Below are 17490 nucleotides of genomic sequence, written 5' to 3'. Positions count from 1 at the left end.
CTCTCACCATTCCTATTCAACATAGTATTGGAAGTTCTGGCCAGGGCAATCAGGCAAAAGAAAAAAATAAAGGGTATTCAATTAGGAAAAAAGAAAATCAAATTGTCTCTGTTTACAGATAACATGACTGTATATCTAGAAAACCCCATAGTCTCAGCCCAAAATCTCCTTAAGCTGAAGCAACTTTCAGCAAAGTCTCAGGATACAAAATCAATGTGCAAAAATCACAAGCGTTCCTATACATCAATAATAGACAAACAGAGCCAAATCATGAGTGAACGCCCATTCACAATTGCTACAAAGATAATAAAATACCTAGGAATATAACTTACAAGGGATGTGGAGGACCTCTTCAAAAAGAACTACAAATCACTGCTCAAGGAAATAAGAGAGGACACAAACAAATGGAAAAACATTCCATGCTCATGGATACAAAGAATCAATATCATGAAAATTGCCATACTGGAGATCATTAAAAAATCTGGAGACAACAGATGCTGGAGAGGATGTGGAGAAACAGGAACACTTTTACACTGTTGGTGGCAGTGTAAACGAGTTCAACTATTGTGGAAGACAGTGGCGATTCCTCAAGGACCTAGAAATAGAAATTCTATTTGATCTAGCAATCCCATTACTGGATATATATCCAAAGGATTATAAATCATTCTATTATGAAGACACATGAACATGTATGTCCATAGTAGCACTGTTTACAATAGCAAAGATCTGGAACCAACCCAAATGCCTATCGATGATAGACTGGACAAGGAAAATGTGGCACACATACACCATGGAATACTATGCAGCCATAAAAAATGAGTTTGTGCCCTTTGCAGGGACATGGATGAATCTGGAAACCATCATTCTCAGCAAACTGACACAAAAACAGAAAATCAAACACTGCATGTTCTCACTCATAGGTGGGTGTTGAACAATGAGAACACATGGACACAGGGAGGAGAGCATCACACACTGGGGTCCATTGGGGGGTGCCAAGGTAGGGACAGCAGGAGAGTGGGGAGGTTGGGGAGGGACAACATGGGGTGAAATGCCAGATGTAGTTGACGGGGGGATGGAGGCAGCAAACCACATTGCCATGTGTGTACCTATGCAACAATCCTGCATGATCTGCACATGTACTCCAGAACCTAAAGTACAATTAAATAAAAAAAGAAAGAAAATGGCCATACTGCTCAAAGTAATTTATAGATTCAATGCTAACAGCATCAAGCTACCATTGACTTTCTTCACAGAATTGGAGAAAACTACTTTAAATTTCATATGCAACCAAAAAAGACCTGCATAGCCAAGACAATCCTAAGCAAAAACAAGAAAGCTTGAGGCATCACACTATCTGACTTCAAACTATACTAACCGAAACAGCATGGTACTGGTACCAAAACAGATATATATACCAATGAAACAGAACAGAGGCCTCAAAAATAATGCCACCCATCTACAACCATCTGATCTTTGACAAACCTGAAAAAAAACAAGCAATATGGAAAAAATTCCCTATTTAATAAATGGTGTTGGGAAAACTGGCTAGCCATATGCAGAAAACTGAAACTGGATCCCTTCCTTACACCTGATACAAAAATTAACTCCAGATGGATTAAAGACTTAAATGTAAGACCTAAAACCATAAAAACCCCAGAAGAAAACCTAGGCAATACCATTCAGGACATAGGCATGAGCAAAGGCTTCATGACTAAAACACCAAAAGCAATGGCAACAAAAGCCAAAATTAACAAATGGGACCTAATTAAACAAAAGAGCTTCTGCACAGCAAAAGAAACTGTCATCAGCGTGAACAGGCAACCTACAGAATGGAAGAAACTTTTTGCAATCTTTCCATCTGACAAAGGGCTAATATTCAGAATCTACAGAGAACTTAAACAAATGTAAAAAAAAAAAGTGGGCAAAGGATATGAACAGACATTTCTCAAAGGAAGACATTTATGCAGCCAACAAACAGATGGAAAAAAAAAACTCATCATCATTGGTCGTTAGAGAAATGCAAATCAAAACCACAATGAGGTACCATCTCATGCCAGTTAGAATGGCAATTATTAAAAAGTCAGGAAACAACAGATGCTGGAGAGAATGTGGAGAACAGAAACACTTTTACACTATTGGTGGGAGTGCAAATTAGTTCACCCATTGTGGAAGACAGTGTGGTGATTCCTCAAGGATCTAGAACTAGAAATACCATTTGATCCAGCAATCTCATTACTGGGTATATACCAAAAGGATTATAAATCATTCTACTATAAAGACATGCACACATATGTTTATTGTGGCACTGTTCACAATAGCAAATACTTGGAACCAACCCAAATGTCCATCAATGATAGACTAGATAAAAAAAAATGTGGCACATATACACCATGGCATACTATGCAGCTGTAAAAAAGGGTGAGTTCATGTCCTTTGCAGGGACATGGATGAAACTGGACACCATCATTCTCAGCAAACTAACACAAGAACAGAAAACCAAACACTACATGCTCTCACTCAAAAGTGGGAGTTGAACAATGAGAACACATGGACACAGTGAGGGGAACATCACCTACCAGGGCCTTTCAGGAGGTGGGGGACTATGGAAGGAATAGCATTAGGAGAAATACCTAATGTAGATAACAGGTTGATGGGTGCAGCAAACCACCATGGCACATGTATACCTATGTAACAAATCTGCATGTTCTGCACATGTACCCCAGAACTTAAAGTATAATTTAAAAAATGGAAAAAAAAAACTAGAAATATTTGATTTTCCAACCAAAATCAGATGTTTGACCTGATTTTAATTCACTGAAATTCTGATAAGCGGCTTTGAGTATTTATTAATCAATTTAGTATTTGATGTTTATGTTCATTTCCTCAATGAGGAAATAGACTATTACGAACTATATTTAATCTTCTCAGTAGTGAAACAAATATGTCCTTTGAATATTAAGAAATTAAGTACAATTTCCCCTTTACCTTACTTTGAGCCTGTTTGCATGAAGAAGGTAAGACCATCTCATCTTAATATTGTAACAAAATGCTGTTCTATATCATACAAATTGAACAAGACATGTTAGCGAACAAGGATAGACAGAGACCAACATATTAAAATTGAGAATTCAAAATTAAATCTGTCCATTTGTGTTCAATTGGTTTTCAACAGTAGTTAAAAAACAAATGAGAAAAGAATAACATTTTCAACAAATGGTATTGTCCAAATGCTGTATCTAAACATTTACTCAAAATAAAAGAGCTAAATGTAAGAGCTAAAACTATAAAATTCTTAGATGAAGACATAGGCATAAATCTTTGTGACTGCATTTGCCAGTGGTTTCTTAGACATAACACCAAAAGGAAAAAGAGATTAACTGGACTTGATCAAAATTTGGAACTTGAACGGACACCATCAGGAAAGTAAAGATGAAGGCCATTTAGTAGAAGTAAATATTTGAAAATCATGTATCTGATAAGGGACTTACACCTAGGATATAAAAATAACTCTTAAAATTTAGAAATAAAAAGACAATTTAAAAATGGGCAAAGGATTTGAATAGATATTTCTCCAAAGAAGATATACAAATGGTTCATAAGCACATAAAAAGATGCTTAAAATCATTAGTCATCAAAAAATGCAAATTAAAACCACAGTAAAGTACCACATTGCACTACTGGAATAAAATCTTTTCTCAATCAAAAATATGGAAAATTTTGGCAAGGATGTGGGGAAATAAGAACCCTCTCACAATGCTGATAAGAATGTAAAATAGGCCGGGCGCGGTGGCTCAAGCCTGTAATCCCAGCACTTTGGGAGGCCGAGGCGGGTGGATCACGAGGTCAAGAGATCGAGACCATCTTGGTCAACATGGTGAAACCCCGTCTCTACTAATACAAAAAATTAGCTGGGCACGGTGGCGCGTGCCTGTAATCCCAGCTACTCAGGAGGCTGAGGCAGGAGAATTGCCTGAACCCAGGAGGCGGAGATTGCAGTGAGCCGAGATCGCGCCATTGCGCTCCAGCCTGAGTATCAAGAGCGAAACTCCGTCTCAAAAAAAAAAAAAAAAAAAAAGAATGTAAAATGGTGCAGCCAGTTTGGAAAACAGACTGGCAGCTTCTCAAAGAGTTGACACATGGCCCAACATTTCCACTCATAAGTGTAACCCCAACAGAAACGAAAACATATGCAAACACAAGCACTTTTATATCAAAGTTCACAGCCAACAGTCCAAACTGGAAACAACCCAATGGTCTATCAATTCATGAATGAATAAATAAAATGATTGTATATTTATACAATGAAATATTACTCAGCAATAAGAAGAAATTAAGTACTGATACCTGCTACCACACAGAAAACCCTTAAAAATGTTATGCTAACTGAAACAAACAGTCACAAAAGACCGCATATTGTGTAATTCCAGAGTGGACAAATCTATACAAAGGAGACTGGTGGTTCTCTAGAGCTGAGTAAAAAGGGGGAAACCGGTCGATGATGGCTTAGGGATGCAGTTTCTTTTCAGGGTCATAAAAATGTTCTAAAATGATGGTGGCAATGGTTACACAACTCTGTGAATATACTAAGAATATACTAAGAAACTTCACATGGGTGAACTGTATACTAGGTGAATTATATCTTAATAAAGTTGTTTTAAAAATCAAATGGCAGGATCTTGATAAATTTCTTACTTCTCTCCTTTGGATTATATACTACACATGATCTGAATATTTCTGCTTTACAATATATTTAAAAGAAATAAAATAGGAAGGAAATGCCTAACATTTTAAATATTTTGTAAACTAATCTAAAACACTTGCATTTTGAAGACCACTGTAATAGTCTTTCCTGTACAAGTTATCCTGAAATGCATGAAAGAAACACACAGATTCTGTACCCATTCACAAAAGTGAAGGTAAGAAATAAGATAATTTTCTGAAATAAATACTGTCCTCTGATTTAATCTGGCTTGTCTCACCATGATAATAGAGAAAAATCACTTAAAAATACTGTTTCACCGAAAAAAAGTCTCTCAACTTTTGTGAGAAACGATGTCTAATTCCCAACTTTTCCTAAAGGTAAATATTATAAGAAAAATATGTACATACTTAAGAGGAAAAAGTGACAGAATAAAAGTCAAGAGGTTAAGAAACAAATACATTATAAAGATAATAAAATTAATTATAATGAAAATACAAAAGAAAGCTGCTCACTGAAATTAGTATCCTAAACCACTTATATTATATAACCAGCTATGGATTAAATGTTGACATGCTACATTTTATACATACTTGACTTCTGATTTGACCTGACTTCCTCTTTGAGTCCCGTGTTTCTCTAAATTAACATGATAACATAGTGTAGCCTCTAGTGAAGGCTCTGACATAGGTTGTTTTTTTACAGTACCAGCCAGTTCTTGTTGAAGTTGTCTCACAATTTCCTGTAAAGATATTTTTGTTATTAACTTTATGTCACCTTATTATTAAATGATGGTCATAAGATTTAACTCTAATACAAATACTTTGAAAAATATTACCACATACATTAATTCACCTTTTTTTCCTCATGTGTAATGAACAGGAATGTTCATTACTGAATTTAGTTAAGAACAAAAAAGATGTTATTTTCCTGCCAAATCAGTATTCTGTTATTAAACAACAGATACAGCCCACTATTCATTCATCCCCTAAGTCTGCAATGCTTAATCATCTACTGAAGTCTCAAAAAGCAATGGGTGAGTGAGTGAGACTAGTGGTGGTAAATTCTATACTCTGAAATGTTTTCTCTCTTATTTATTAGAAGTTCAAATCAACTTCACAATTCCTCTTTTATTCAATTGCCTGCTCAAATCTTTCCAATAGATTCCTATCTCAAAATAAAACTAAAATTCCAATGGCCTTTGAGGCCCTTGATAACCTTGCCTCCACCTCCCTGATCTCAGCTCCTACACTCTCTGCCCTGCTCACTCCACTCCCACTATATGTGAATCCTGTCACCCCTCATTAGTTTGAACATGGGCACCCCATGACAAACAAAGAAATCACAGATGGCTACAATTATCTTTGTACTTGACAAAGTTATATCCAAATCAAAAGAGTCATAGAGCTTTGAAATAAAAATTGTGCAAAAATTACTTGTAAAAACATTCAAAATAAATTACAAATGCCAGTGGTAAGATTAAACCAAATATGGTTTTACTGACATTCACATCTGTCCCAAATTATATTGAATTAAAAGTGAATCCCTTCAAAGAGTTGGGAGATCATGACAATAATTTGAGATTGTGATAGTTTCAGATTTAAGTCAAACTAACATGAATAAAAATAAAGCTACACCAACTTCAATATATAAGAAGCTCCTGAGGGAAAGCCTTATGAGATACAGCAGTACACTTCAGTTCACCTGGGAAATCTGGACCTAACTGTCAAAATCACCCACCAAATTGAATGTTAATTTCAAAATATTCATTTCAGGTATGAACATTTTCATTTATCTATTTCATCATGGTTTTAAAATGTGGCCACATAAAGACATTAAAAATATTTCAGGCCGGCTTCAGAGGCTTACACCTGTAATTTCAGCACTTTGGGAGGCCAAGGTGGGGGGGATCAGCTGAGCTCAGAAGTTCGAGACCAGCCTGGCCAACATGGCAAAACCCTATCTCTACTAAAAATACAAAAATTAGCCAGGTGTGGTGGAACATGCCTGTAATCACAGCTACTCCGGAGGCTGAGGCAGGAGAACTGCTTGAATCCAGGAGGCAGAAGTTGCAGTGAGCCAAGATCATGACACAGCACTCCCGCCTGGGCAACAGAGTAAGACTCTGTCGCAAAAAAAAAAAAAAAAGTATTATTTAAGTAGTGTAAGACTACATTATTTATATCAGTCTTTATCTATTAATAATCTGTAACTTAACCTCTTAATGTTTCATAGGTGACACAATTTCTTTACTCAAAGTAAAGCATCTTTCTAGTCTAACCTTTTTTGCCAGCATGCTTCCAGGCTGAGATAGCAAATATGTTTACAATATCTTTATATTCAATGAGACTTATTATTTAGCCAAAACCAAATATTACTTTACATTTTCTTTCAAGAAGCTTGAAAAATATTTTATTTCACAATACTTACATTTCTTTCTGCTTTCTCTTTTTCATATTTGTATAATCTTTCTTTTAAGTAATTGCATTTATTGACTAACTTCTTGTTTTTCTGCTCTAGTAGAAGACTTTGCTTTTTACTCTCAGCTTGATTTTTGACAATAGCATTAAATTGCTCTTGGATATTAATTATTGTCTTTTCTTGATTGTCAGCTTTCTTGCGAGCCTCATCCAGTTGCTGTCGAAGTAACAAATTTTCATTTTGTATTTGAGATAATCTCTCCTCTAGAGAGTCTTGCTTTTGAATGTGTTTATTCACTTTGCCTTCTTTGTTTTGGATACCTTCTAAAACCAATGTCTTTTCTCTTAGAGCATCTTTTATGCGGTGGTGCTTCATTTTGAGGCTTCTGATTTTATTTTCAGCATTAGAAAGTTTTTCAGAAAACATCTTGTTCTTATCATTTAGGTTACTCATATCAAAATTCATTTTTTCCTTTAAATGAAACCACTCTTGTCTTGCTCTCTTGAAACCGAGTTCTGCATCTCTTTTTGATGCCTGATGTTGATCATAATCTTGTATAGCAGCGGCCGGTCTATAACGATATGATTCAATTTCTGTTTCCAATCTCTCCTGGTTTTGATTTTTATGCTCCAATTTAGAACTGAGTGTTTTATTCTCAGCTGTCGAAACTTCAAGCTGTACACTGTACTGATATATCGTTGTTGTTAATGTTTCCTCTTTCAGTGTCAAAGCATTTTGAAGGAAATCGTTCTTTGCTTTCACAATTTCAATGTCCTCAAGATATTTATTTTCCTTTTGCTGGTTCCTATTTTCCTTTGTGTCTATTTCCAGTCTTAGTCTGGCAATTTCTTCCTGCAACACGCAATTTTCATGCAACAGATCTTTTTCTTTCTTATGCCAATGAGAAATCTAAATAAACAAAGAAAACTTCTAGCTAGCATTCGATACAATGACATCTCATTATTTTCTCTGAAATTAAAAAATATCATGTACATTTATACAATGAAAGCATTGCCACAAATAAATATCTAACTGGGAAAAAAGCTGAATTAAAACTTCAAACCTCATACAGCATAAATTCTCCAAAGATCAAAGATTTATTTGAAGACAATGAATCCATACAAGTAAAAGAGAAAGCACAAGATGATTTGTAAGGTTCCCAGAATTGGAAAAACCTTTCTCAGAACAACAACAAACCCAAAGACATAAAAGATTTTTAAAATTTACTACATTAAATACCGGGTTTATACTTTGATATCTAAGCTATATTCCACCATATACTAAGAGCCTTAGCTCTGCATATATTTGGACAGATGAAATTTCCCAAAGTCCTTTAAGTTTCTTTTTCCTGAGTATATTCTACAGATATTCTATTTTTGTATCTTTTTTATAGTCAGTCCTAAGAATGGCATTCATGCATAAATGCTAAATATAAGCATCTTACTAAGCACTTCTATATACATCACTGAACTCAATTATCACAATTCTGCAAAGAAGTGATCAAAAAATAAGCAAGCTGCAGGACTTTCCCCAGGTTTTCTGACTCTACTTCTAATGCTCCTCCACCAAATCACATTTATTTCTTTAGTGTAAATAAATACAAAGAGAAGCTTTATTTCTTTATTTCAAAACACCAACAGTAAATAAGATAAAATTATAGAGCTTTTCTTAGAAAGTCATAAAATCATTTGCCATTGCAGTAACTTCTATATCCTCTTTATAATGTTTGAAAGAATAATAAATGTGAAATGGAGAAATATACTGAACTATTTTACTAGGAATAAAATACATATTAATAAATTATCACTAAGCATATGTTGTGGCATACCATTGTGTTCAAAGCTCTTTGCACTGAAATTAGACACTATTTGGAGCAGACTGTTACTCTTGTCAAAAGTAAAACAAAGAACATTCAAAATATGGTCTCTGAACTGGCTATACATTTTCTCTTTATCTATCAGTAGAAATAATAAACTAACCTCTCCATTAATACAAAAATAAGATTAAATCACTTCCAACAACTAGAACATGTTTTGTTAGTAGCAAGGGTTTTGACCTTTGGCTCACTAGACAGAGGCATATGCCTGATGTCTAATTCAGTGCCTTATGGTACCTTGGTCTTGGTCATATTTTTTGTCATTTGCATATCAAGCTCTTGACCTTCTTTTATTTTTATTGTAACAACTTACTTTCTCAGAGTATCATAAAAATTTTCCTCATCTATGTTAAAAACACGTTCATTGTCTGGTTTGTTATTTTCACAGTCTAATTTATTTTCATTTAAATAAAGCTTAGAAGCTGCCTGGCAAACATGTACCAAAAACCCAGAATATGAATAAGATAGAAACACATTTTTGAGACAGGTTCTATGTGTTCAACAAAGGCCTGAGATCCCATGAAGACAGGCACTCCAGATGCATCTTTTTCCTCACAAGTTATTATCTGTTAAATTAGAGGAATTTCCTTTATGTTTGTTCCTCCTTTTGAGCTATCATGGACTGGCTCTTCCTAAGTAAAAGCAGCAATTTCACAATTTCACAGACTTCACCAAACCGCTGATTTAACTTATTTGTGAGAAGTTTTATTTTCCCACTCTAATTTGCCTCATTTAATACACATTTCCTCAGATTTAAAACAAGATTTAATCTTATTTTTATATTAATGGAGAGGTTAGTTTATTATTTCTACTGAAAGGTAAGGAGAAAATGTATAGCCAGTTCAGAGACCATATTCTGAATGTTCTTTGTTCATATACCAAGTGATACATGAAATGGTAAAAAAAAAAACAAAAAAAGTCCTTAGTATGCAGACATATTTTCTCTATCTAATCCTTATTTATTTCTTGTTCTTGAGATATTTTTGGCAGATGCAAAAGGGAAAATTAATTTGCTTGTTTTGTTTCTCAGAAGTTATCTTTGTCAGGGTACATGTTTTTATTTTTATTTTTTGAGACAAGGTCTCACTCTGTTGTCCAGGTTGGAGTGCAGTGGTGCAAGCATGGCTCACTGCAGCCTCAACTTCTTAGGCTCAAGTGATCTTCCCATCTCAGCTTCCCATGTAGCTGAAAACACAGGCACATGCCACCATGCTTGGCTAAATTTTTTAAACGTTTTCTAGAGATGGGGCATCACCATGTTGCCCAAGCTGGTCTTGAACTCCTGGGCTGAAGCAATTCTCCCACCTCAGCCTTCCAAAATACTGGGATTACAGGCGTGAGCCACTATGCCCAGCACAGAGGATTTTTTAAAACAACTTTATTCCCAATAAAATATAACAAAAAATGTTTAAACCAATTAAAATGTACCTGTTAAACTTCTTAATGTAGGCTTAGCTACTCCCAAATCACAGGAAGAAGTGAAAAATAATTTGCCTTAACTACAATTGCAAGAAAAAAATAAACCAGCAAACTTAACTTTGGCACTGTTGTTTGGACTAAATTCATGTTGTGTTAAATCTACCAAAAAATGAATTATCAGATGATTAGTACTGTTACAAAGTGTCCTCACTTGAAAAGATTTTACCTCAGCATACCCTAACTCGTGAGCATGCACAGTGTATTTGAGTACTTTTTCTAAAGATTACTAACTGGACTATAGGCAGACTTTGTTAGAAGCCAAAATCAATACCTATCAGAAAGAAAAGCAAATCATCAAATTTTAATTCAAGTTATATATTATAACACTCCTTTTTTTTCTTTCCTTTTTTTTTTTTTTTTTTTTTTTTTGACTGTCTTTCTCTGTCACCCAGGCTGGAGTGCAGTGGAGCAATCTTGGCTCACTGCAACCTCCACCTCTTGGAGTCAAGCAATTCTCCTGCCTCAGCCTCTAAAGTAGCTGGGACTACAAGCATGTGCCACCACACTCGGCTAATTTTTTTTGCAATTTTAATAGAGACGGGGTTTCACTGTGTTAGCCAGGATGGTCTTGATCTCCTGACCTTGTGATTTGCCTGCTTCGGCCTCCCAAAGTGCTGGGATTGCAGGTGTGAGTCACTGCGCCCGGCTGACACTGTTATGTATCTAGTTTATCTGCTTATGTCCACTTCTAATATATTCTAATATCCACCAATGATGGTAGATGAAAAATTGTGAACTATTTACTGATTTCCTGCATTGAAATATGTTAGAAAGTTATTGTTCATATCCAAACACCAAAGGTCCCAATCTGCAGAGTATGATTCTCTTAATAAACAGTCATGTTGATTTTATGACCCAGTTCTCTTCCTAAACATGACCTGAAGTCAATGGAGACCATGAGGCAGAATAAATCTTTAACCTTGGCATTAGTGACTGGCAATATAAAACTGCAAATTTTGAACCACTGGCCATCATGACTCCCGTAACACAAATCCAGCTCAGTGGCCATCACTCTTAAATTGTTCATAACTTCCATTGCTCAATAATATGATTCAATAATTCATGCTACTTTCTTCATTACACAAACATGTTATAAAGATGAAAGAGTAAACAAAATTCTGAAATTTTTTGCTCTCTATTCCAAGGGAAAAAATGAGCTATAAGTTACTACAGATTTTAAAAATATTTTAAGTTTTAAAACTAGTTAAAATATATTTAAAATTCAATAGTAAATAGTAAATTAGGATCTATTGATTCTCAAAGGCTAATCTAAAAGGTAATTTCATTTGGACTACCCTACATTATTAAAGCAAAGAACATAATAGTCAACCAGAAATTTAAATGAAATTGTTGTATACTTGTAGCTGGTTGTTTTCACTTTCTTCAAGCCTTTCTTGCTCTTCCTCTCGTATCATTGCTAAGACTTGTTCTGCTGAAAAAAGTTATACATTCAGTTAAAATTAACTACTTAGAACAGTTAAACTATAATCTTTATAAAAATAGATTAAAACTAATATTTCATTTTATTTTATAGATTGTGAATTTCAAGGAAGCTTAATCTTTAGCAGGATATTTACTTCTTTAATAAATACTCCTAATTCTTAAAACTTCAAAAAACTACCTGGGGAGATACTAGATGTCACCAGGTTGAAGATAAACACACATGCCGAACATTCACTCACAAATCTATCCACCAACCATAAATAAACAAAACCATTACAAACAAAACAAATGTTTAAAACGTGAGCCCCTGGGCCTTAAGTGAACATTGGTGGTACCCTGGCAGGATTCCTCCTAGGTCTGTGGTGGTGGTGGACATGGGAAGAGATTCTTCTGCCTGGGGAAATGAGAGAGAAGATTGGAAAGGCCTTTGTCTTGTGGTTTCAGTGCCAGTTTAGCTGCAGCACCAGGTAGATTTCTCAGGTTCATGCCCTGGCTCCTGGACAGTATATGTGGCCCCACCTGGGGCCTGAAGAAACTCTCACTTCCCCAGTGGAAGGACATAAGACTGGCTGACTTCACCACCAGCTGATTGTATAGCCCTAAGCCCCACAGGCTTTAGCAGACAAAAGCATTAGTCAGGTCATAGTTACATAAGCCTTGAGCAAGGTCCAGTGGTGTGCTGGCTTCAAGTCTGATGCAGTGAAATCCCAGTGGTGGTGGACACAGAGGTGCTTATTTAAATCCTCCCTCAGCCCCAGGTAGCACAGAGACAGACTCCATTCATTTTGGAGATAGTAAGGGAAGAGAACAAGAGTTTATGTCTGGTAATTGAGAGAATTCTTCCAGCTCTTATTGAACAACCAACAAAAGCATGTCTCTGTGAGGCTGCAAACATGACAGAATTACTGGGCTTAGAGTCCCTGCCCCCTAATGCAGATATGGGTGCAGTGACTAAAAGCATAGACACTATACCCAAATCTCTTTGAATACCTGGAAAGCCTTCCCCAGGAAGGATGAGTAAAAACAAGTCCACACTGTGAAGATTACAAAAAATACTCTTCAATGCCCAGACACAGACAATAATCCACAAACATAAAGATCATCCAGGAAAATATGACCTCACCAAGTGAACTAAATAAGGCACCAGGGGCCAATTCTAGAGAGACAGAAATATATGACCTTTCAGACAGATAATTCAAAACAGCTGTGTTGAGGAAACTCAAAAATATTCAGGATAACACAGAAAAAAAGTTCCAGAATCCTATCAGATCAATTTAGCAAAGGAATTGAAATAATTAAAAAGAATCAAGAGAAATTCTGAAGTTGAAAAATGCGATTGACCTACTGAAAGATGCATAAGAGTCCCTTAATAGCAGAACTGATCAAGCAGAAGAAATAATCAGTGAGCTTGAAGAGAGGCTATTTGAGAAAACATAGTCAGAGGATACAAAAGAAAAATGTATAGAAAAGAATGAAGCATGCCTACAAGATATAGAAAATAACCTAATAAAGCAAACCCAAGAGTTAATGGCCTTAGAGAGGAGGAAGTGAGATAGATGGGGGCAGAAAGTTTATTCAAAGAAATAACAGAGAACTTCCCAAACCTCAAGAAAGACATCAATATTCAAGTGCAAGAAGGTTATAGAAAACCAAGCAGATTTGACCCAAAGAAAGTTACTTCAAGGAACTTAACAATTAAACTTACAAAGATCAAAAATAAAGAAAAGGTCATTCATCCCTGCAGCAAGCAAAGAGAAGCAAGTAACATAAAATGGAATTGCAATACATTCGGAAGTACTTTCTGGTGGAAACCTTACAGGCCAGGAGAGAGTGGCATGACATATTTAAGCACTTTTAACCTAGAATAATATACCCAGCACAAATTTCTTTTACATATGAAGCAGAAATAAAGACTTTCCCAGACAAAGGCTGAGAGATTTAATCAATACCACACCTGTCCCACAAGGTAGGCTAAAGAGAGTTCTTCAATATGAAACAAAAGAATGTTAATGAGCAATAAGAAACCACCTGAAATCAATGAATCTTGTAAAACTCACTAATAATAGTAAGTACACAGACAAATAGAATATTACGACACTATAATTGTGGTGTGTAAACTACCATATCTTAAGTAGATTTGAAATCCTCATAGTAACCTCAAGTCTAAAAATATGAAATGGATACACACACACACACACACACACACACACACACACACACACAAGCAGGAAATTAAAACATACCAACAGGGAAAATCACCTTTACTTAAAGGAGGACAAGAAGGAAAAGAAGACCACAGAATATTCAGAAAATAAATTACAAAATAACAGGTGTAAGTCCTCACTTATCAATGTAAACATTGAATACAAATAACTAAACTCTCCAATCAAAAGACATAAATTGGATGAATGAATTAAAAAACAATAAGACCCAGAGACTCTCCAAGATGGCCGAATAGACACAACTCTGGCACACAACACCCAGTGAGAGAGACGCAGAAACCCAGAGATCTCCTAGCTCCAACCGAGGTACCAGGGGCATTTCAGTGGGTCTGGTCCTACAGTGAGCAAAGCCCAGGCAAGGCAGAGCAAGGCGGGGAGGCATATGCTTCACCCAGAAAGTGCATCTCACCCGCAAGTCGGAGACTCCCCCTCTGGCACTCCGGTCCAGATACAGCACTTCCCCCAAAGCCTCAGCAATACACAGAACAGGGGATCTCTTCCAGTCAAGCACCAGGAATTACAAGTGTGGAGTTCAATAATAATCCAGGACGGTGTCCCAGATTGGTGCACAGACCTAAACTGACGCATAAGCCCAAAAGCTGACCGGGAGAGCCTGTGGACCGAGTGATCACCCCCTTCCCCGACCCAGAGAGAGAGGGAGCTGTAAGCGGGAGGACAGATGGAGCAGCGTGGCAGGGCCCTACCCCACGACCTGACAGAGAGCAAGCTGAAAGGGAGAGATGGCCGGCTGCGGCTAGGAGGGTCCCTCCCCTCCCCAACGAACTCCAGAGGGCTGAAGCTCTGACTCTAGCAGGTTGCACAACCAATGCCACAGTCTGAGCTGAACCCTGAATGATCCAGCCCAGTGGAGGAAGGGCACAACCCACCATTAGAGGGGTGGGACTGGGCTATATGTTTTAACAAAAAACACAGGAAGCCTACATAACAACAGGACAGCGTTCTTCACCAACCAACAGAGCATACAGGTTAGCGGAAGAGGCGGGCCTAATCTTCCAGTATAAACAAAAAAGACACAAGAAGCCTCCCTAGTAACCTGAAGGAGTCCCTAGAAACCCAGTAGCACCTTGACAGGCAGACAAGTGACCTCATCAAGCAACTCCCTGACAACACAGCCATGTAAATCCATGAAGATGGGAAAAAAGCAGTGAAAAAAAGATGAAACCATCAAAGACCAGAACACCTCTTCTCCTTCAAAGGATCACAACTCCTCAACAACACAGGATCACAACATGACCAAGAAAGAGTGTGACAAATTGACAGAAACAGGCTTCAGAAGGTGGATAACAAACTTTTCTGAGCTAAAGAAACATGTTCTAACTTAGTGCAAAGAAACCAAAAACCTTGAAAAAAGGTTAAAAGAAATGCTAACTAGAATAACCAGCTTAGAGAAGAACATAAACAACTTGATGGAGTTGAAAAACACAGCACAAGAACTACGTGAAGCAAACACAAGTTTTAATAGCTGAATCGATCAAGCACAAGAAAGGATATCAGAGATTGAAGATCAACTCAATGAAATAGAAAGAGGAGGCAAGACAAGAGAAAAAAGAGTGAAAAGAAGGGAACAAAGCCTCCAAGAAATACAGGATTATGTGAAAAGACCTAATCTGCACTTGATTGGTATACCTGAATATGATGGAAAGAATGAATCCAAGCTGGAAAACACACTCCAGGATATTATCCAGGAGAACTTCCCAAGCCTAGCAAGGCAGGCCAATATTCAAATTCAACATACAGAGAACTCCATAAAGACATTCTTTAAGAAGAGCAACCCCAAGGCACATAATTGTCAGATTCACCAGGGTTAAAATGAAGGAAAAAATGCTAAGGGCAGCCAGAGAGAAAGGTCGGGTTACCCACAAAAAGAAGCCCATCAGACTCACAGCGGCTCTCTCAGCAGAAACAAGCCAGAAGAGAGTGGGGGCCAATATTCAACCTTCTTAAAGAAAAGAACTTTCAACCTAGAATTTCATATCCAGACAAACTAAGCTTCATAAGCCAAGGAGAAATAAAATCCTTTACAAACAAGCAATTGCTCAGAGATTTCATCACCACCAGGCCTGCTTTACAAGAGCTCCTGAAAGAAGCACTAAACATAGAAAGGAACAACCAGTACCAGCCACTCAAAAAACATACCAAATGGTAAAGAGCAATGACGCAATGAAGAAACTGCATCAACTAACCGGCAAAACAACCAGCTAGCATCAAAAGGGCAGGATTAAATTCATACATAACAATATTAACCCTAAATGTAAATGGGCTAAATGCCTCAATCAAAAGACACAGACTGGCAAATTGGATAAAAAGCCAAAACCCATTGGTGTGCTGTATCCAGGAAACCCATCTCACATGCAAGGATACACACAGGCTCAAAATAAAGGGATGGAGGAAGATTTACCAAGCAAATGGAGAGGAACAGAAAGCAGGAGTTGCAATCCTACTCTCTGATAAAATAGACTTTAAATCAACAAAGATCAAAAGAGACAAAGAAGGACATTACATAATGATAAAAGGATCAATGCAACAAGAAGAACTAACAATCATAAATATATACGCACCCAATACGGGAGCACCCAGATACATAAAGCAAGTTCTTAATGATTCACAAAGAGACTTAGACTCCCACACAATAACAGTGGGAGACTTTAACACTCCACTGTCACTATCAGACAGATCAACAAGACAGAAAACTAAAAAGGATATCCAGGACTTGAACTCAGACCTGGACCAAGCAAACCTAATAAACATTTACAGAACTCTCCACCCAAAATCCACAGAATATACATTCTTCTCAGCACCACATCACACCTACTCAAAAATTGACCACATAATTGGAAGTAAATCACTCCTCAGCAAATGCAAAACAAAGGAAATCATAACAAACAGTCTCTCAGACCACAGTGCAATCAAGTTAGAACTCAGAATTCAGAAACTAACTCAGAACCACACAGCTTCATGGAAACTGAACAACTGGCTCTTGAATGTTGACTGGATAAACAATGAAATGAAGACAGAAATAAAGATGTTCTTCAAAACCAACGAGAATGAAGACATAACAAACCAGAATCTCTGGGACACATTTGAAGCAGTGTCTAGAGGAAAATATATAGCAATAAATGCCCACAGAGAAGCAAGGAAAGATCTAAAATCGACACCCTATTGTCAAACTTGAAAGAACTAGAGGAGCAAGATTAAAAAAACACAAAACCTAGCAAAAGACAAGAAATAACTAAGATCAGAGCAGAACTGAAGGAGATAGAGACACAAAAAATCCTTCAAAAAAATCAATAAATCCAGGAGCTGTTTTTTTGAAAAGATCAACAAAATAG

At 36.7% G+C, this 17490-nt stretch overlaps 1 protein-coding gene across 2 annotated transcripts in view; it reads right to left on the bottom strand.

Annotated features, from left to right (window-relative positions):
• Positions 1-17490, bottom strand: part of LOC105730799 (putative coiled-coil domain-containing protein 144C) — a 52079-nt gene that overhangs the window by 19771 nt on the left and 14818 nt on the right. Inside the window, exons 3-4 of one of the 2 annotated variants that reach the window (XM_064382939.1) lie at positions 11834-11907; positions 7130-8029 (exon numbers count right to left, since the gene is read on the bottom strand). In XM_064382939.1, the coding sequence (XP_064239009.1) occupies positions 7130-8029; positions 11834-11907 (974 nt within the window). The remainder of the gene's footprint in view (positions 1-7129; positions 8030-11833; positions 11908-17490) is intronic. The other variant, XM_012472232.2, reaches the window with a different exon arrangement.

The sequence above is a fragment of the Aotus nancymaae genome, unplaced genomic scaffold (genome assembly GCF_030222135.1).
Source record: "Aotus nancymaae isolate 86718 unplaced genomic scaffold, 86718_ANA_hifiasm-v0.15.2.pri h1tg000030l, whole genome shotgun sequence".
In the NCBI taxonomy this organism is placed as follows: domain Eukaryota; kingdom Metazoa; phylum Chordata; class Mammalia; order Primates; family Aotidae; genus Aotus; species Aotus nancymaae.
The sequence above is the reverse complement of the archived record's forward strand: the minus strand, read 5'-3'. Positions and strand labels throughout refer to the sequence as shown.